Source organism: Syngnathoides biaculeatus, chromosome 22 (assembly GCF_019802595.1).
Source record: "Syngnathoides biaculeatus isolate LvHL_M chromosome 22, ASM1980259v1, whole genome shotgun sequence".
Lineage (NCBI taxonomy): Eukaryota > Metazoa > Chordata > Actinopteri > Syngnathiformes > Syngnathidae > Syngnathoides > Syngnathoides biaculeatus.
In genome coordinates, this window is record NC_084661.1 from 12,634,023 (window position 1) to 12,651,749 (window position 17,727).

Here is a 17,727-nt window from a genome sequence, read left to right on the forward strand (position 1 = left end):
CCAAGGCTTATAATCAGGTGCGCTAGCATTAGCACGGTGCTAGCATTAGTGCGATGCTAGCTTTAGCGCTAACGTTAGCGTGACGCTTGCATTAGCGCCACATCACTACATAAACTGCAGGATTGAAAGTGTGGAAAAAAAGTCCCGGCTTGCAGTCTGGAAATTACAGTATATTCCGTATATATTTATTGATTTATTACTCCAAATTTTGTGTAAAAATCAACCCCACTTCGACTGACAACAGCGTCAAGTCAATACCGCAATAAGTCTGTACAAGGTGCATTAAACACCGCAGCGCAACCGATGACTCCGCTGAGAGACGGCGTAACAAAAAGTGACTTTATTGTCCAAAAATGACAGCAAGACATGGGAAAAGCGACAACCATCGGCAAGCACAGTGTCATCACGGCAAACAGATTTTAAGAACACGACAGCTAAGATGTAGATAAAAAAACAAACAAAAAAAAAACAAACAATAAACATGGCACACGGGCTTTTGACGGTAAAAGGATGTGAAATGTTTTAACACTGCGTGGACACTGTCTCAAGCAGGATGACGACGTTCTAAACACTTAAAAGCACGACCAACGTCAGACTAACTGAAGTGTTTAACCCCACCCCTCCCCCAGAAACCAAACTATAACCAAGTTCAAAACTACCCCCCCTCTTTTTTTTTTTTTTTTTTAGTTTTTCTCATCTTTTTTCTCATCTTCACTTGGGTATGAGTGCCAGGTGAGTCGCTCCTCGTAGAACGAGATGACCACCTGCGGACACTTGACGTTGGCCTCCTTGGCTGGAACCAAGTCTGCTTCGTCAGAGTTTTTCCTAAAAAAAAAAAAAATAGTGAAAAAAAAAAAAGTCAAGTCTAGAAAGTTGACGACAGGGTTGCAAAATTCCAGGAATTTACCAAAATGAGGATTATAGGTTGGGTCACAGAGGTGAGTAACAAATTGATTTTGTTCTTAAACAACCGAACCTCAATTAAAACGTCAAAACTCGATAAAGTTCTTCAAAACCGAGCTGTTAAAAATGTAATATGGGCACGAACCACTTCATGAGGAACATGAGCTCCCCCGTCGAATCGGTGGCTCCGATGATTCGCTCCGGTTCCAAACCCCTGGCGAAGCCCCTCAGCTTCTCAGTCTGCCCAGACGCACCCCAAAAAACAAAACAAAAAAAATTAAAAATAAATTCACATCTATTCACCTTTCGTCAAAACCTGAAAAATAACACGGCTTTCCATATAACTGAATATTTCATATAAAGTGAGCCCGCATTGATCTAAAAGCACTCGCAATAAGTGGAAATCTCCATTAGAAACATTAAAATTTTATCCCTTTTCATCAGCAGTGCTAACAGGGCCGGTTAAAGTCACTTCCTCGGCACATATATTCCACCGGTCTCTCTTACCTTTTCCGCTCGAGTGCCCCCTTGTGGCCGTCAGGGGAAAAAAAAAATGCAAATTATCCACCGCATAAACCGCAGGGTTGTAAGCGTGTGAAAAAAAGTCACGACTTTTCGGCAGGACATTACGGCACACTTACTAATGTAGCTGTAATTTGTATTATATCAAATAGAACTTGAAAAATATAATATTTAGCTACAAAACAGTTACAAAATATGGGATGCTGTACAAACAGGAAACATTGATAATGAAAAATGCTATATTATATAACAAAGTGTATCTGCCTTTACAAAGGTAACTTATTTCATTTTAATTCAATTTATTGTTGAAATTGTCATCCTTTACAGAGAAAATTTACTTTTGCTCTACTCCATAGGTACAATTATTTATTTTTTTATGTTGCAGCGCACACGCGCAAACGTTTTGAACTCACGTCATCTTTCTTCCTCTTGGATTTGCTTTCCTCTCCGTCGCCGTCGCTGGCCGCCTTCCGCTTGCCCTCGTGGGCCGACTTCTGAGACTGGAGGAACTCGGCGATGAGGTCGGGACAGTCCAGGTTGTCCTCCGGCTCCCATGTGTTGTCTTCTCTGCCCGCGCGACGCCGCACAAATAATGACGCCCCCCCCCACCCCCCAAAAAAATGTGCGCATATCACACACCGCCGACGAACACGCACAAGCGACGCATTCACAAAACCCGGATGAAGCAAGATACAAACAAACATGCAAGACAATTACAACACGAGAAATACACACAAACGACAAAATGTTTTGAGTTTAGCGGCGAGCCAAAGACGATTTGTAAAACGAAGTGTAAAGATAGTAAAGCTGGACTCACTCCGAGAATCCCTTCCACTTGAGGAGGTATTCCACCCTCCCTTTGACCACCCGCCGATTCAGGACTTTTTCCACCACGTACTCCTCCTCCTCCTCCTCTTCCTCAGCTACATCATCCGCCTTCTTGTCCTTCTTCTCGGCGGCGGGCAGCTTGCTCTCTGGTGGACGCAGAACAGACTTTAACGTTAACAGCGTGGGCGATCGTGCGAGATTGATTTTTTTATTTTTTCAGGACACATTTACCATCAGGACATTTAAAAAAAATAATAATCTTGTGACAAACCTTCTGTAACACTGGGCCCATCGTTCGGGGTTTCTGTTGTCACGCTCATACTCATCAAGTAGACCTGGAGACCAGCAGGGTCCTGGTCGGTGTGGAAAGAAAGTTGGGGGGGGGGGGGGAGCATTGAGCACATTACAATTAACTTGTTCATGCATTCATTTCTGTTGTATAGCGTGTTTCTGTACTATACAGCCCCCTTGTGGCCAAAGCACGCACACCAGAAGCAGAAAGCACAAATAATTAATCGTAATTCTGATATTACCGCCCCCTGGTGGGCAAGGCGCGAATACCACAAGGAGCAGCACAACAATTTGCATGAAAGTATGAAATCACGAGGCACAAATTTTAATGCTTGACAATACATTTAGCATACTATTACTGTATGTTTAAGATAAACACTATGGAGTGCTAGTTTTTTTTGGGGGGGGGGGCTGGAACAGGTGAAGTGGCATTTTAATTTATTTCTGTGGGGATAGATAATTTCAGTTATGAGCATGTGCACAACTGTACAGTATTTATAGTAAAAATCATTTTTAACCATTTAAATAAATTTGGAAATTTCCCCCGGGGTGGGGGGGTTGACTAACCGAAAGTAATGCAATCTACTCGAAATGGAGAGCAAAAACGTGCCTGTGTGTGGACACAAAGATGCAGGCAACCACCTGTTTTTAGCAAAATTGAACAACAACAACAAAAGCAGCAGCAATAGGCGCGTAGGGTAATCAATGGCATTTTATCAATAAGATGGGGGTGAAAAACGCGTTGTTTTTTTTTAGGGGGGTGACCACGCCGTGGCTGGGGTCGCCGAAGTAGCGGAGAACGGAGCAACACGACAAAGCCAAGCATGCATGCATGCAGGAGGCGGCTAGCATGGAGGCAGCGTTTCCATCCTCCATGTTGTGTTGTGGCGTTCGCCTCCAGACACACGCACATGCATCGTGTCGCCCCGGCGGTATACATTACATTCAAATATTCATTTTTGCATTTTTTTTTTCGTTTTAAAATCAAAGCAGACACCACGATACTCGAGACGGTGATGCCGAATGAAAACGTGCTAATTCAAGTGGCTAATGGCTGTCTGAGCTCTGTCTGCCACTCTCATACACACAATGTGTTTTAAAGCACTCGCTTTTGGAGGGAAAAAAAAAATGACTCACCGCTGACTCGCAATTCGCTTTCTCGAGAGCTCCACTGGAAAAAGGACGACAACGACACGCTTGAGGCTTTTATTATGCGCCAATAACGTCGGCGTTTGATTGTGTGTTTTTTCTTTCCCTTAGCTGGTAGATGGATAGCGCAGCTAGTTTCTGACTAGCTTCAGCTTGGAGCTAAGGTAGCATGGCGTCTCCGCCCCTTTTCATACCGAGAAGGCCGCTTTGCGCATGCGCAAAGGACTTTCCCCGTGATGTTCGCATTTTCGGATCTTTTCGAGTTCACTGGATGAAAACGATATCCCTTCTTTATTTGTTTTTATTTTTTTGTGGGTTCACGATGAAGACGCATCACAACCGATTTTACTTTGTCCTGACATTTAGAGAAACACCAGGCAGTTGCAAAAATTAAAGAGGGAAGCGAGTGGCACGTCCTCACGTTCATCTTCGCATTTATAGAAATCGTTTTGGATATTGAAAAATAAAACACGCAAGCAGTGCCTCAACGCGCAACTATGCAAATGCAAATCATATTTTTTTATTGCGACGTTCAATTTCCCTGTAAAGTGCATTTTTCTTTTTTTTTCTCCGTAGCCCACTCGCTTCCTGCTTTTTTCACCCATCACTGTTATGTCGCTTCAGGGACCCTCGGAATTCGGCCTAACAGATGCTTGAGCGGATAAACATTTACTTTTTTTTGGGTGATTTAGACTTTACGTTTGTGTTACGAATAGGTGAGAGAAGAGCTAATTAAAATGAAAATTTTAACTAAATACAGTTGTCAAAACTATATAATTAAAATGAAATTTCTTAACTAAACATTTGTCGAAACTGTGTGAGAGAAAGCAAATAGAAAGTAAAGCATATAAGTAAGATTCTTAAAAGGAAATATGAGACATGGACCGTGTTGTTTACATTGTGGTATAAACGTTTTTTTTTTTTTTGGGGGGGGGGCAAATGGATGACTAGTAAGCATTCCGAGGAGAAACTAAAAAAGCTGAAAAAAAGTGAGGCATGTCGGAGTTCGTTCACTTCAAAACATTACTTTTATATTTATATTCATCACCGATAATCCGACAGCTATCAAAGTTATATATATATATATATATATATATATATATATATATATATATTAGCAGGGAGCGCTCTGGATTATTATAATTAATGACCAGCTCACTTAATATCCCTTAAAGTTGCCTTAAATTGGCTGCATTTTCACTACTTTTTCATCTTAACTGTCTCATTTGGTGTCTTCAAGTCCATAAAAATAACACGTGAAAAATAAGTTGAATAGTTTTACTGGTTGGAAAAGTGTGTGTGGGGCTCTCGCTTGTGTGATGAAAACTGGCTCCAAAAATTTATGTTATCCCTCTCATGGTAGCAGGATAAAAGCGTAGTTTCGTTGTTAAAATCCACTGCTCTAAAAAAAAAATAAAATAAAAAAAAGACAGGATAGCGCATACACATCGAGCGGTATGTCAGTTGAAGCCAATTGGCCTCCATCTTGGTACTCCCAAAACGCGAACATCGTTTACCGGTTGGATTATACTGGGTTTTTTTTTCCCTCAAGGTTTGGCATGTAGAATTCATACTGGTCGTGTGAGTTTGACATTTTTTTTCAGTTCTGGTAACATGAAGGATTTTTAATTCGACTTGGTAAGCCAAAAAAGGCGAAGTGCAAAGGAAAGACATAACACCGTGACTACCGGGAAACCTTGCAAATTACCTCGGGCCCGATTTCCATGACGTTAACTTTTGCCAAAATACGCTGTGATGCCCTTCCATCATAACATAGCAAAAAAGCAAGCATTTTTTTTTGTCATAAAAACATTACATTTTAAGTCAATCAGTTAGACATATTTTTGGACATAAGGTTTAAAAACATTACATTTTAAGTCAATCAGTTAGACATATTTTTGGACATAAGGACGCGCAATGGGAAAATACATGCTAAACGCATTGTTCATTTGTTGTCTCTGGGACGTCCGATTTCATACAGAAAATTTAATTTTTTCCTCGCATTTGAAAATCATATTCAATTTGCAGAGTTCTGTATTATGAAATACATTAAACAAATCACAGAAAATGTGTTTGCTTGCTTAGCCACTGATGAAGATTGGGACAATATTTACATCGCTTTTTTCGCAAAAAAACGTCGACCTATAAAAGGTGAAGCAGAGTGAACAACAACCGTAAACAAAACTTTGTTCAAGTGAATTAAACTAATCAGAAAATTAAAAAAAAAACATTTACAAGGAAATTTTAACAGTGTCAAAGTAAATCTTTCTAACTTACCTGTGGAATGTTTTCTCAACAGCCACGAAACTGGCGATTAATCGCTGTCGTGGCACAGGTCGGGATGGTTGTTTTGGGAGTACCAAGATGGCGGATGGCGACTTCAGTTTTGGAGGCCAATGAGCCATTCAGTCTTTTTTCTTTTCTTTTCTTTTTTTTTTTTTAGATGAGTGGTAAACTTACCCATGCAGAAACCATCAAACTACAACACCACCCCCCCCGGGTGACGTCACAGAAGCGAGCGGCTAGCCTACCTAGCTTACAGCAAGTAGCTGTCGTGTGACTTGCGAAATGGAGACGGGGACGCTTTGCACTAACAAGCCCCCAGACTGAATCGCCGGGGTTTTTTTTTTTTTTGGGGGGGGGGGGGTTGTGCTTCTTCTGGGGAACGACAACATCTACTGACGGGTCAGCTTTAAACACAATACGCCTCCGTGCTAATGGTGCAAACACTTCGTGAAAAAAAGTAAGTCCATCGGGATTAGCTTTTAGCTGGTGTTTGCTTTAGCTCAACAACAGCTAACATTGACATCTTTTTCTTAACCCACTAGTCTCTTCAAATAGTCACTTGGATAATTAAACATTGCTTTTTTTAACTACTTACGTTTGTAGTACTTGTCAATTAGTTGTAACCGATGGCGTTTATCAAAACCTGACGAAATTCAAATGTTTTTAGGCTTGAAAGTTTAACACCAACGAGAAAGGTGAATCGTTAAACAGGAGCCGAATAAGAATAATCGTATTTATTATCGTATTGTCGTACACCACGTGTCCGTGACAATCCATAGCTAATTTTTTCAGATCGATTGATTATAGTCTCCCTCCCCGGCCCTGTGATGGGCGGCTGAGTCACTGCCCGATGGCGTGTTAGTGTCGAAATGGGAACCACAAAGTGCAGTCAGTTAACGTACGTATTGCGTGCGATGGTTGGGGAATCAGTCATTGACTCGTTGAAATTTAAAATTTGACACTTGAGGCTGGGATGGTTTGCATCGGTCAGGAAATGTGCACGAAGGAGGTACGGTGTATACAAAATGTTTCAATTGTTGTTAGTTTATTGTGGAAATTTTGGAACCTTAAAATGCATTCCAGATGTGAATAAACTGAACATTTTGAGAATGGAATGGTTTCAGCCGGTCAGTTAATGAGCAAGGGGGAGGTAAATATTTAAAATTGAACATCCCTTAATTTGGGATATATATATTTTTGAAAACCTACTGTACTTATAGTGAAGTAGAGAATGAGCGGAACAATTGGAATTTTGAAAGGGAAGGAGTGTGTTCTTCATTTCAAGGTTGTCTTTTTTTGGGGGGGGGGTGAGTACCTGTACTTAAAAAGTAAAACGCTGTTAGCCTACATGTTGTATTTTCTTGTAAATTCAAGTGGTTGGGACATATGTATGTATGCAATGGTAAACAGTAACAATACTAATAGTAAAAATAACAGAATTTAGGCACAATAAGATTGTGCTACCTCGCTTTAAGAGTGATCCGAGTTATCGCTTTTTCACGATTTGAGTCCTTGCTCAATCGACTCGTGAGCAAAAGGTTTTGATCGGTGGTGGGAGCAAATTTAAGTTTGCCAGGTAGTAAACAATTGAACAAGCTGATTATTACCCCTACCAGTTAAAGTTAACCATATAAGTAAACAGAGAATTACATGTTGTGTGTCAACCAAACCATACAATTTTTCCTCCCAAAACTCTTTATCTTTATGCTAACACAATGGGAAATACCATAGACGAGCTAATGGGACCAGCATCTCTTGTTGTCGTTGTGAACCCTTACACAACATATATTCAAACACAATTGGTAGCAAAACAAAAATTACAGCAGGTTACTCAAAACGGTTTCACCAACAAACCTTTTACATGTGCAGTGATGCCTCGGTTCTCGACCACAATCTGTTCCAGAAAACGGTTTGAGAAGTGATTTGTTTGAAAACCGAATTGATGATTCCCACTACATTGAAAGAAATAATGCGTTCCAAGCCTAAAAAATTTGGCTTTTTAAAGCATTTTTTTTTTAGCTTTTCTTGATAATAAACTGCATAGTAGAAATACATGTATAGTTTAGTTTATATAATAACATTATTTAAGAAATATTTATTTTTTGCTTAAAATGTATGATTTATTAGTGGAGTACGCTAGGTAGAGAGTGCATTGCCGTATTTGTAGCGACTCGGCCCTGAGAGTCTATTGTTATACAGAATAACCAAAGTGCACTAGATGCACCGCGCGCGTTATGTCATTTCCGGGGTTTTAAATTTTTTTTTGGGGGGGGGGGGGGCGTTCGAATTGACAACAACAAAACGCGTCATGGGTAGGTCAACTGCTTACGCCGCGCGCAATTTTATTTCCATTTTTTTTCAGCAGCGTGGGAATTCACAACAAACCGCGTCATGGATCAGCTGGTCTGGCCGCGCGCAATATGCTATTTCCGGGTTTTGCCGGGGGCGTTCGAACACCGATTTCCGTTTGAAAACAGAAGTAAAAAAACTCTTGAAATTTTCATTCGAAAACCAATTTGTTCGAAAACGGGGACATTGGAGAACTGAGGCTTTACTGTATTAGCTCTATACATCCCCCTGGTGGCCAACTGAAGCATTAAATCATGGTGCAAAAAGTTTGAATTGCTTGACAATGAGTACATGTTTTTTATGAAGTACAAAATTGCACAAAAACGCATTGCACCGGGTGCGTGTGATCGGAACGGATGATCTACGATACAAGCGTGGTCACGGAGCGAATTAAAATTTCAAGTCATTGCCCCAGTATATGTCAACTGTTTCCAGCCTTTACCCAACGATTGATTTTGTGTGATAAAAGCCGAACAAGTGACTTTTCTTGCTCCACAGGCTGAGTCATAGACGCGCTGTGCAGCATGTGAATTTAAACAACTTGTCTTCTGTCTCTACTCACACCAACATGATCTCAGCTATGACCATGAGCCATGAAGATGTAAGTCATTTTCATACGTTTATTGACCCCCTATGACTTCCCCTTGTGTACTCCCACCACGTGTCCTTGTGTAATGCGGTGTGTCATACATTGCATGCGGCAAAGTCTATTTTCTCCATAAATTTTCTGAGCCATTTATCCTCACAAGGGTCGTGGGAGTGCCGGGGCAAACCCCTCCATTTTCTCCCAACAGAAAATAATTCAATTGTAATAACTTGTTACAGGGACACAATGTGACTACGATTCAATATTCAATTGTAATAACAATGTTTTAAGTAACAATGTTCCCAATTTTTGGTCACGGTTTCCAACTATACCAAGTCAGGGATGTTAGAATTTAGAAATAAATATGAACTGAATTATTTTTTTTTCTTACCATCAGGAGTTTGTTGCCGTGCGGGTTCAAGATCCCCGGGTGCAGAACGAAGGCCTGTGGAATTCCTATGTGGATTATAAAATCTTCCTCCATGTGAGTGGAGATCCAGATTTGGAATGATTTACTCCAAAACTCTTCTCTTTAATCCCGACCACCACAGATTTGTAAAATTAAGTCTTGTAACAATTTAGTGATGTCCCCATAAAATTGGTGAATTAAAATTTATTCACGCTTAAGAAATCTATCATTGGTAAATTGATTGATGAAGCAACTTTTTTATTTGTTCATTAATCTCATTAGATTAGTTGTTTGAATAGTAGTAATTAATATGCAAAATTTTAACTTTGATTTAATTATAAATGAAATTTAAAAAAAGGTCAATTCAATTGAAGGCTAGGTTTTATTAATTTATCTTGTTAAAAAAATCTTTATTTTTGATCCTACAAAACAGTGTCAAGGCATACGACATAAAAATTAGTGAATTAATAAGAAATCATATCAATTTGTTTTGAATAAACCCTGAGATACTTATTTTTCCGTTTGGATTAGGTTATTTTAATTTTTTAAGTAACCCGTTTTCTAGAATGTCACACGTTCTAGTTCAGACGAAAAGAGAACTCTTTACATATGACGTCCTCGTGAAGACATTTGCTCTTCTTAATCTGCGACAGATGAAGTTCGCAACATCATTTCCTGGTGTTGTCGTGGCAACTGTTCGTCTTTGGCACCGTCAGCAACAGTCAACCCCCCCCCCTCGTGATCTTGTCACGCTTGTCGCCTTGAGTCCTGACAGAGCACAAAAAGACAAAACGTTGATGATTCATATTGACGTTATCCTGGCGCATTTTATGACAAAATGGTTTATGCAAATTTACACACACAAAAAAAATCCCGAACAGATATTTACAACAATGTTCAATCTTAAGATCAAATTCAAAAGAAAAATTGGGGGAAAAAAGTCCTAAAGGAGAACAATTTATTCCATTTTGGAGGGTTAAGGTAAGGCTGTGATAAAATAAAATGTGGGGAAAACGTGAAACCCTCTACATATGCCCTGGATGTGCCGAATGGCAGCTAAACTGGGTCATTGCAGTAAAATAAAAAACGTGTATCAACAAATATATCTGAATGGGGAAAAAAATAATTATAGTCACGGTCTAGTTGTCTGCTATAGTTAAATTGGACAGTAAGGAGGAATTTAAACTAACGGGGGAAAAAAAGAGGAAACGGTTCAGGAAATTGCGAGAAACCACAGGTGAACGATAGGAAAGAAAACGGGTAAGAGAGTCAAACCTAATATTTGTTAAAATATCATTGTGCTGATATTGTGGCTTTTTAAACAAATGCCCGTTGGACCAAAACAGCCACTGACGTTAGCGCTAATGTTTTGTTTTTGTGTGGCGCGCGCACAGACCAACAGTAAGGCGTTCACTGCCAAGACATCGTGTGTCCGACGGCGCTACAGCGAGTTTGTGTGGCTGAAGAAGAAGCTGCAGAAGAATGCTGGCTTGGTGTGAGTACAATCAACCCCAGAATTTGCTTTTTTTTTTTTTTTTTTTTGGGAGGGATGAGGGGTTCTTGGTGGCAGATATAGACATCGTGCACGTGACGTCACCATTTTCACGGCGCCATATTGCCGGTCAAACGGAGCTGCTCGACATTGCGGGAGACGACGAACCCGAGGAGAATATTTACAATACCCGAGACCTGTTGTGCTGTTGCTTGTCACAACAGACGAGACAAATATTCAAAGAGATCAATCTATGGAATACCAGCTGAAAAGACCAGAAAAGATCGATGGATTTCGTCAATTAAACGTGATGGATGGTGCCCAGCCAAAATACACACACGCTTGTGTTGCGATCGCTTCACTTCAGGTAGGAATTATTCTTCTCAATCTCAATTACCAAGAAGTATTTATAATGCCAAGGTGGCTCATTTGAGAACAATGCATATTAAAAAAAAACTGTCGTAGAGGTTTACGGAGATTGAGTGTGGCCGCAACTGCTTCCATGTACGCTGGGTGGTTTGCTTTTCCCCCAATCAGAGTTAATGAATGAGAGTTTGTGTAAAACCATGGGTCATTTATTGAAATATTGGTATTTGTATTGAATACAAGCTGAAAAGATCGATGGATTCCGGCAAAGGTTAACGTGTGGCCGAACACGCTTCCGCGTTCACGAGCAGTCAAAACTGTCACTATGTGGGATTTATTCCTGATGAGAACAGATCCAGCAACAAAATATTTGTATGCGTCCAGACTTTTATATGAGTTCAAACTTTTCCGTGTAAACATCAACGACTTACTCAGCAGGTACATGTGTAGATCTAGTTGTCCAAGACAAGCGGAAGCGAATTAATAGTCCAATTTCTTATCGACAAAAACATCGACTTCCGCATTCAATACGGGGCCTCTGTGCCGAGTTTCTAATTTTTCCACATACCGTTGTTTATTTTCACCTTCTAAATGTCTGACGGTATGGGACAAGACTCTGGGCGTAGTGCTACAAGACATATTTTCCTGTCGTCTCCAACCGACTTAGCGTTGAACAATGCTTTGGTAGACCAGCAATATGGCGACGTAAACAAAAGTCACGTGATTTGATGACGTAGGTGCACGAGCTTTATTGATAGATCTGTTTGTGATCCCGCAGGCCCGTTCCGGAACTTCCTGGAAAGTCCTTCTTCTCTTTCAGCAACGAGGACTTTCTGGAACGCAGGCGTCAAGGACTTCAAGTCTTCCTGGACAAGTCAGTCCCATCTCCACCACCATTTCCGCCCCTTCTTTTGGCTTCAAAAGTTCAAACGTGCGCATGTGCGTTCCAGAGTGGTGAACATGACGGTGTGCCTGTCGGACAGCCAGCTCCACTTGTTCCTACAGACCCAGCTGCCCGTCGGCCACATCCTGGACTGTGTGCAAGGCCACACCCCCTACACCGTGACAGACGCCATCCTGACCTACGCCTCGTCCAATCAGGGCTGGGCTCAGGCTCAGGAGGAGGACACGGCGGTCAAGGAGCCAAGTCTAACTGTGTCTTACGAGTCCATGGAGAGGTGAGGCTGTCGTCGTCGCAAACGACAGTTACAATCAAGTCATATCTGAAATGGGAGGTGGGGGGGGACTTCTTTTCAAACTCCGTAAAAATGTAAAATGTAAAATTTCAAAACTTTTTGACACTGCAAGTACTTTGTTGATGCTTTGTATTTGTGGTTTAAACTATTACAAGAGGCAACGGTAAGCTGGGCTTTGCTCGCTCACCTTTGCAAATGGACTGTATTCCATCCTGATGAATTGTAAAATACTCTTCCCCGCAGCCCGGCTCCTCATCAGCCTCACAACAAAAACGGCGTCTTGTCCAGCGCCGACGGCACACTTGAAACTCACGATTTGACCGCATGTGACAAAGCCACGCCGGCAATCTTTTACCTCGGGGAGGACCGAGACGAGCGGACGCTGACCGAAGTGGGCATGCCAGGCAGCGGTCCCATGGAGACCCCTGTGGAGGTGCACGTTCCTGGGTGTGCAGGCATTGAGGATGTGGACCGTGGAGGTTCAGCTCCTCAGGTGGAGGTGCTGGTTACTGATTCCGAAGTGGAGGAGGAAGCTGTGCCTGAGGTAGTCAGATCCAATCAGGAAGCAGTAACAAGCGAGCAGGACTCTGCGTCGCTGTCGTCGTCCAACGAGAGCATCGTGCAAGTCAGCGACGAAGAAGACGCCGTCAGTCGCGACTGTTTAACGCCGAACAGCTTTGTCAAGATGGCTCCCGAGAACGACAACCACTGGTCGCAGGTGTCCAGCGGTACCACCGTTACTGGGGACATCGAAGCGAACAGTTGCGGTGACCGGGAGCTGAGCAACTCCTTGGATGTCAATTTTGCTGAGAACGACTTCAGCGTGTTGGGGAGCACCTCCGCGCCCGAATTGGCGCACGTGAAACACTTGGATTTGTCAGACTGAAGGGGGTGTTTTTTTTTTTTTTTTAACCTTTACATTTATTTTAATGCTTGACAGCAGTCGGCTCAGTTCTAAATCGTTTTTCACTTTTTTGGGGAGGGGAAAATATACAACTTTTCCCTGCTGAGCCCTGCTGCAAATAGTGAAAATATAATTTGTTGACCCATCCCTGAAAACAAATAAAGGTAATAATTATCTATAGATTCCACAAAATGGCAGCAAAGAACTTTGTTCTATTAGACAAGATGAAGGCCTGACTAAATGAAGCTTAGTTCTATGGAACCAAAGTAATGCTTTTATGAGAAATAGCTTCAGACTGAGCACATCCAACTTTTGGACCTTTATGCTGCAAGTGTATGAGTGGAGTGTCTCATAGAATGTTAACTAGTTCAGCATTTTTGGAGAGCATCTATTCATTTGAATTAGCCTTTAAAAGATGCATTCAGAGTTGCCAGACTGAGCAAGTTTTTTTTTTTTTTAATTATTATTATTTAAAAACCTTAGTATTTTAATGCTGGACCGCTGGCACTCGTTTTGGTGTAATGTCGCTATCAGGACTGATGGGGGCGCCAATGTTCTCTGGAAGATTTTAAACGGGTTTAAAAAAATCTGGTCACATGTAGACAATGGTTGGCAGTCAATAGCGTTTTGACAAACAAGCATACTCCTCCCTGGCAACAGATGTAGATTAACTGTGCAAGCGTTTTGGCTTCCACCTAAATGTTTTTTTTTTTTTTTTTTTTTTGGGGGGGGGGGGTCATGTTAAAAAAAGGGAGTGAGTTTACAAGCTCAAGATACAATAAAAGCTCTTTTTAATGATTTTTTTCTTTCATGACCGACCACTGATGTTTTGCTGGAATGTTTCTTAGATTTCTTGCTACTTGTAGATTTCAATGATGCACAATTTTATTTTGGAAATAAAAGTCTACTTTTAATGAGAGCAGCAACACTACATTCATCTTGTGGTTTATTTGAAATAAACACTTTGCTTATTAACGTATCCCACTTGTCTTGTGCATTTGTCACTCCCAAGACAAAGTGCCATGTCGGGGCCTGGACCAGAATTCAACTATTTGACAAACAGCAATATAATTACTTGGATATAATTTGTTGACGGTTCTAAATAATGTCCATTGTAATTACAGCGTAATGACTATAAATGCCCACCATTATGGGAAAACATTTAGCAGAGAAATCATTTTAATGTGTGATATGGCCTTAAAATTGCAGTTTTAAAACTCCAATTATTTTCCTCCCTTCATTTACAAAAAGACTGACATTAAGACAAGTTCTGCTTTTTTTTTTACCTCCTTTTGGGGGATTTGCTTTATTTTTTATATAAAGACAAGTTCTGGTATTTTTTTAACCTCCTTTTTGGGGATTTTCTTTATTTTTTATATAAATCAAGCTGTGAAACAGTTTTTATCCTCCACATCAACTTACACTGAAATTTTTTTTTCATTTTGTAAAAATGTCCAAAAAAAGTACATATAACGAACAACCAAACGCCTTTGAGTGGTCCAAAATGTCTGTTGAAGACCCCTTTCCAGATTTCTTTTGTCATCTAAAATAATTGCAGCTACAATGCACATAATTTTTTTTTTTTAAATGTTGATAAATCCCTGCTTTTGGGAAGTATAAATGTTTACTTCGTCTTTGGCAATGTTGAGCATGATTGCAAATTTGGCCACACCCACTTTGCTCAAATGAATAGATACTGGAATTTGTGGTTTAAATAATAAGAGAACCTAACAAATGACAGAATATTTTTTTCAGAGGACAGTGAATGGTGGTGGTGCGTTAGTTGGGAACCACTTTTGGATTTTTGGATGCGTGGGCTGTCCTGTACCTGCTGCAGCTCACAGGATATAGGCGGGGTGCAGGAAGTCCTTGGGGACGATACCCACGGTACCATTCAGCTCGCCAATCCACCAACCATCGATGTTGTACTCCTGGAACCATAACATAACATATCATAACATGTCCGTTATTTTCATTGGGGGGCCCATACTGGCCCATATTGGATCTCTCAGAACAAAGCAATTAAGAGAGAGATGTAAAAACAAGTTGTTTTTCAGAATTTAAAAAAAATGTGTACAAAATAAAATGAATAAAATGTTTATTTACATAACAAAAAAATTCAGCTATAATTAATATAGCAAACATATTTTTTGATGAGCTAAAGCATGTTAAATGTCCATGTACTATTGTAAATCTTACCATTTTTTATTCGAATACTTAGAATACATCAATTAACCAACTACAGTATTTATCATTAATTTAGTTATAAATGACCAACCAATGCTATAAAAAAAATACATAACATTTTAAAAATCTTAACTATCTATGCAATTTATAATTGTACTTTTTAAAAGTTCAAAATAAATTAATCTATTGAAAAACATTCATTAAAGCTAAATAAAATTAAATACATGTGAAAGTTTATTCACCGAATTAAATCAGTCAACCAATTGTTGCTTGAAATAAATAAAACTGTTGCTTCCATATTTTTGTCATTTTACTATTACTTAACCAAACTTGAAATTATTTACTAAGATAATTTGAAAAATATAAAAATATATAGATTTCAATTCTAGGGAAAAAAAAAGAAAAGTGGGCTGTAGGTGGCCCACGCGCCGTACTTTGACCATCCCTGGCTTATGTATTCATTGTAATAATTTTAAGGATCTAAGAATATTCAACTCAAAGCACTGTCAAAGTAAAACCCAAAACTATGACTCAGGTGATTATTTTTTTTCCTTTTCTAAATCCCAAGACAAATATTTGAAGAAATTACTTGCCCACAGATTTAAAACTGCTTCAAGCATTGCACACTTTATTAAAAAAAAATGAAATTATCTAACTGAGCAGCTTTGTGCGGAAAGCAAAAAAACATTTTATTCAAAATGAACATGCACACCTTTAAGCTAAAGAAAAGTTGAAAAAGAATTCAAATGCATTTGAGCTGTTGTTTACTGCACAAAATACCATTAACTACTGTTGCCTTGAGCCGTTAAATTATATTTGTGTTGCACGATATAAAAAAATTAACTTTAAATGAAACAATTCAGCCGCCAGCAGGTGGAAAAACAGATGTTAATTGTCTTTTTATTGTATGACTTTGCCGCGGCTCTCTGGGGAGTCCAAGCGGAGTGCAGTGGTGGCTCTTTACCAAGGATCTGATCGGTTCGATGAGTATTTAAGTTTCTTATACTTACGTGCCGCATTATGTTTTTTTAAAAATTATTATTATATAAATTCTTTAAGCCCTCCCAAATGCTGCTCTTTGTTTTTTGTTGACATTTTGTTGGTTGTACTGTAGTATCGGTACCAGTGTTAATATATCATCTCATATCTATCAGAATCAAACTAGCTAGCATCTCTTTCGCTCTTTCTCCTTTTCTCTCTCTAGTCTACAGTCATTATCTAGTCATCTAACGATTTCTCTCTCTCTCTCTCTCTCTTTCCATTCCATCCATCTATCCATCCAATATTCACCTTTTTTTTAACAATGCAGCTGAAGAGGTTCACGAGTGTGGTGGTCCCTGGTTGTGGGCAAGTGCACAAGTTTTGGTTATTTCCCTTGTTTTTTTTTTTTTTTTGGGGGGGGGGGGGTGGTATAACAGAAAGCAATGTGTGTGTGTTTCCCTCCGGGAGGTGTCGCAGCACTCTTGCCGCCACTGCAGCGACAAGATAATTTTATTTATCCTCGCCACCCATCTGTGCAAAACGCTCCAATTCTACCCCCAGAAAGGTCTTTTGGATTATCGGCGGCGCCATTTTAATATGAGCGTCGCGGCGCGAGGCGGGGTGGCAGAGCCAATGATGGTGGGAGTCTGTCAGGCGTGCAGAGTCCATCTTCCTCGCGCTCGCAACGGGTTCATCCAGAGTACACCTGCTGTAATGGCCACATATCCGGGTGAATTATCCAAATGACAAAAAACTACGTGCTCCTCCTTCTGTTTGGTGTCTTTTTTAAAGGGGAAATGGCGGGAGGGCCAAGAGGAGGCCGAGCGGGGACGGGGGGGGGGGGGGGTTGCTGGGGCGATGAACGAGCAACTCTCTTAATATTCTGACCAAATAAGTTTTTTGTTAGTTTTTTTCTTTTCAACAAAAACAGATTTAGATTTTTAGATTTGTAACGGTTGTTTCTAATAGAAAATTGTCAGAAAAAATCTCAAATTTTGAGGACGAGTCATTCTGTATTCTAATAGTAGTATTATTTAAATTTGAAATAGATCAGAAATTCTGGGGAAAAGTTTATTTTTTTCAAAGGGGAAGAAGTTCTATTTACTAATATTTAGATTTTTGGATTTGTAAGGATTGTTCCAAATGGAAAATTGTCTGAAAAAAATCACAAATATTGAGGAAGAGTCACTGTATTCTATTAGTAGTATTATCTAAATTAGAAATACATCAGAAATTCTGAGGAAAATGTTGATTTTTCGAGGGGAAAATGTTCTATTA

General features: G+C 40.0%; 3 protein-coding genes across 9 annotated transcripts in view; 1 reads left to right on the forward strand and 2 right to left on the reverse strand.

Annotated features, from left to right (window-relative positions):
- Positions 1-325: 325 nt before the first annotated feature.
- On the reverse strand, positions 326-6,709 carry LOC133495171 (chromobox protein homolog 1-like). 3 transcript variants are annotated; one of them, XM_061809488.1, is made up of 6 exons: positions 6,575-6,709; positions 2,525-2,606; positions 2,243-2,399; positions 1,839-1,992; positions 1,049-1,143; positions 326-825 (listed from the first exon to the last, which is right to left on the reverse strand). In XM_061809488.1, exons 2-6 carry the CDS (start codon positions 2,577-2,579, stop codon positions 684-686), a joined length of 603 nt encoding a protein of 200 aa, XP_061665472.1. In that variant the 5' UTR covers positions 2,580-2,606; positions 6,575-6,709; the 3' UTR covers positions 326-683. The 3 variants fall into 3 exon arrangements, with proteins under 3 accessions (XP_061665472.1, XP_061665471.1, XP_061665470.1); XM_061809487.1 differs by lacking the exon at positions 6,575-6,709 and adding an exon at positions 5,971-6,110; XM_061809486.1 differs by lacking the exon at positions 6,575-6,709 and adding an exon at positions 3,682-3,888.
- On the forward strand, positions 6,307-13,980 carry snx11 (sorting nexin 11). 3 transcript variants are annotated; one of them, XM_061809474.1, is made up of 7 exons: positions 6,307-6,436; positions 8,827-8,929; positions 9,312-9,398; positions 10,718-10,818; positions 11,960-12,055; positions 12,132-12,359; positions 12,621-13,978. In XM_061809474.1, exons 1-7 carry the CDS (start codon positions 6,411-6,413, stop codon positions 13,261-13,263), a joined length of 1,284 nt encoding a protein of 427 aa, XP_061665458.1. In that variant the 5' UTR covers positions 6,307-6,410; the 3' UTR covers positions 13,264-13,978. The 3 variants fall into 3 exon arrangements, with proteins under 3 accessions (XP_061665458.1, XP_061665457.1, XP_061665459.1); XM_061809473.1 differs by lacking the exon at positions 6,307-6,436 and adding an exon at positions 6,787-6,877 and having other exon boundaries at positions 12,621-13,980; XM_061809475.1 differs by lacking the exon at positions 6,307-6,436 and adding an exon at positions 6,970-6,988 and having other exon boundaries at positions 12,621-13,977.
- The window catches only part of skap1 (src kinase associated phosphoprotein 1), a 42,248-nt gene continuing 33,928 nt past the window's right edge, over positions 9,408-17,727 (reverse strand). Inside the window, exons 12-13 of one of the 3 annotated variants that reach the window (XM_061809476.1) lie at positions 15,110-15,212; positions 9,408-10,091 (exon numbers count right to left, since the gene is read on the reverse strand). In XM_061809476.1, coding sequence (XP_061665460.1) covers positions 15,120-15,212 — 93 coding nt within the window. In that variant the 3' untranslated portion in view covers positions 9,408-10,091; positions 15,110-15,119. Of the gene's footprint in view, positions 10,092-14,009; positions 15,213-17,727 lie in introns of those variants that run through there. The other 2 variants (XM_061809478.1, XM_061809477.1) reach the window with 2 other exon arrangements.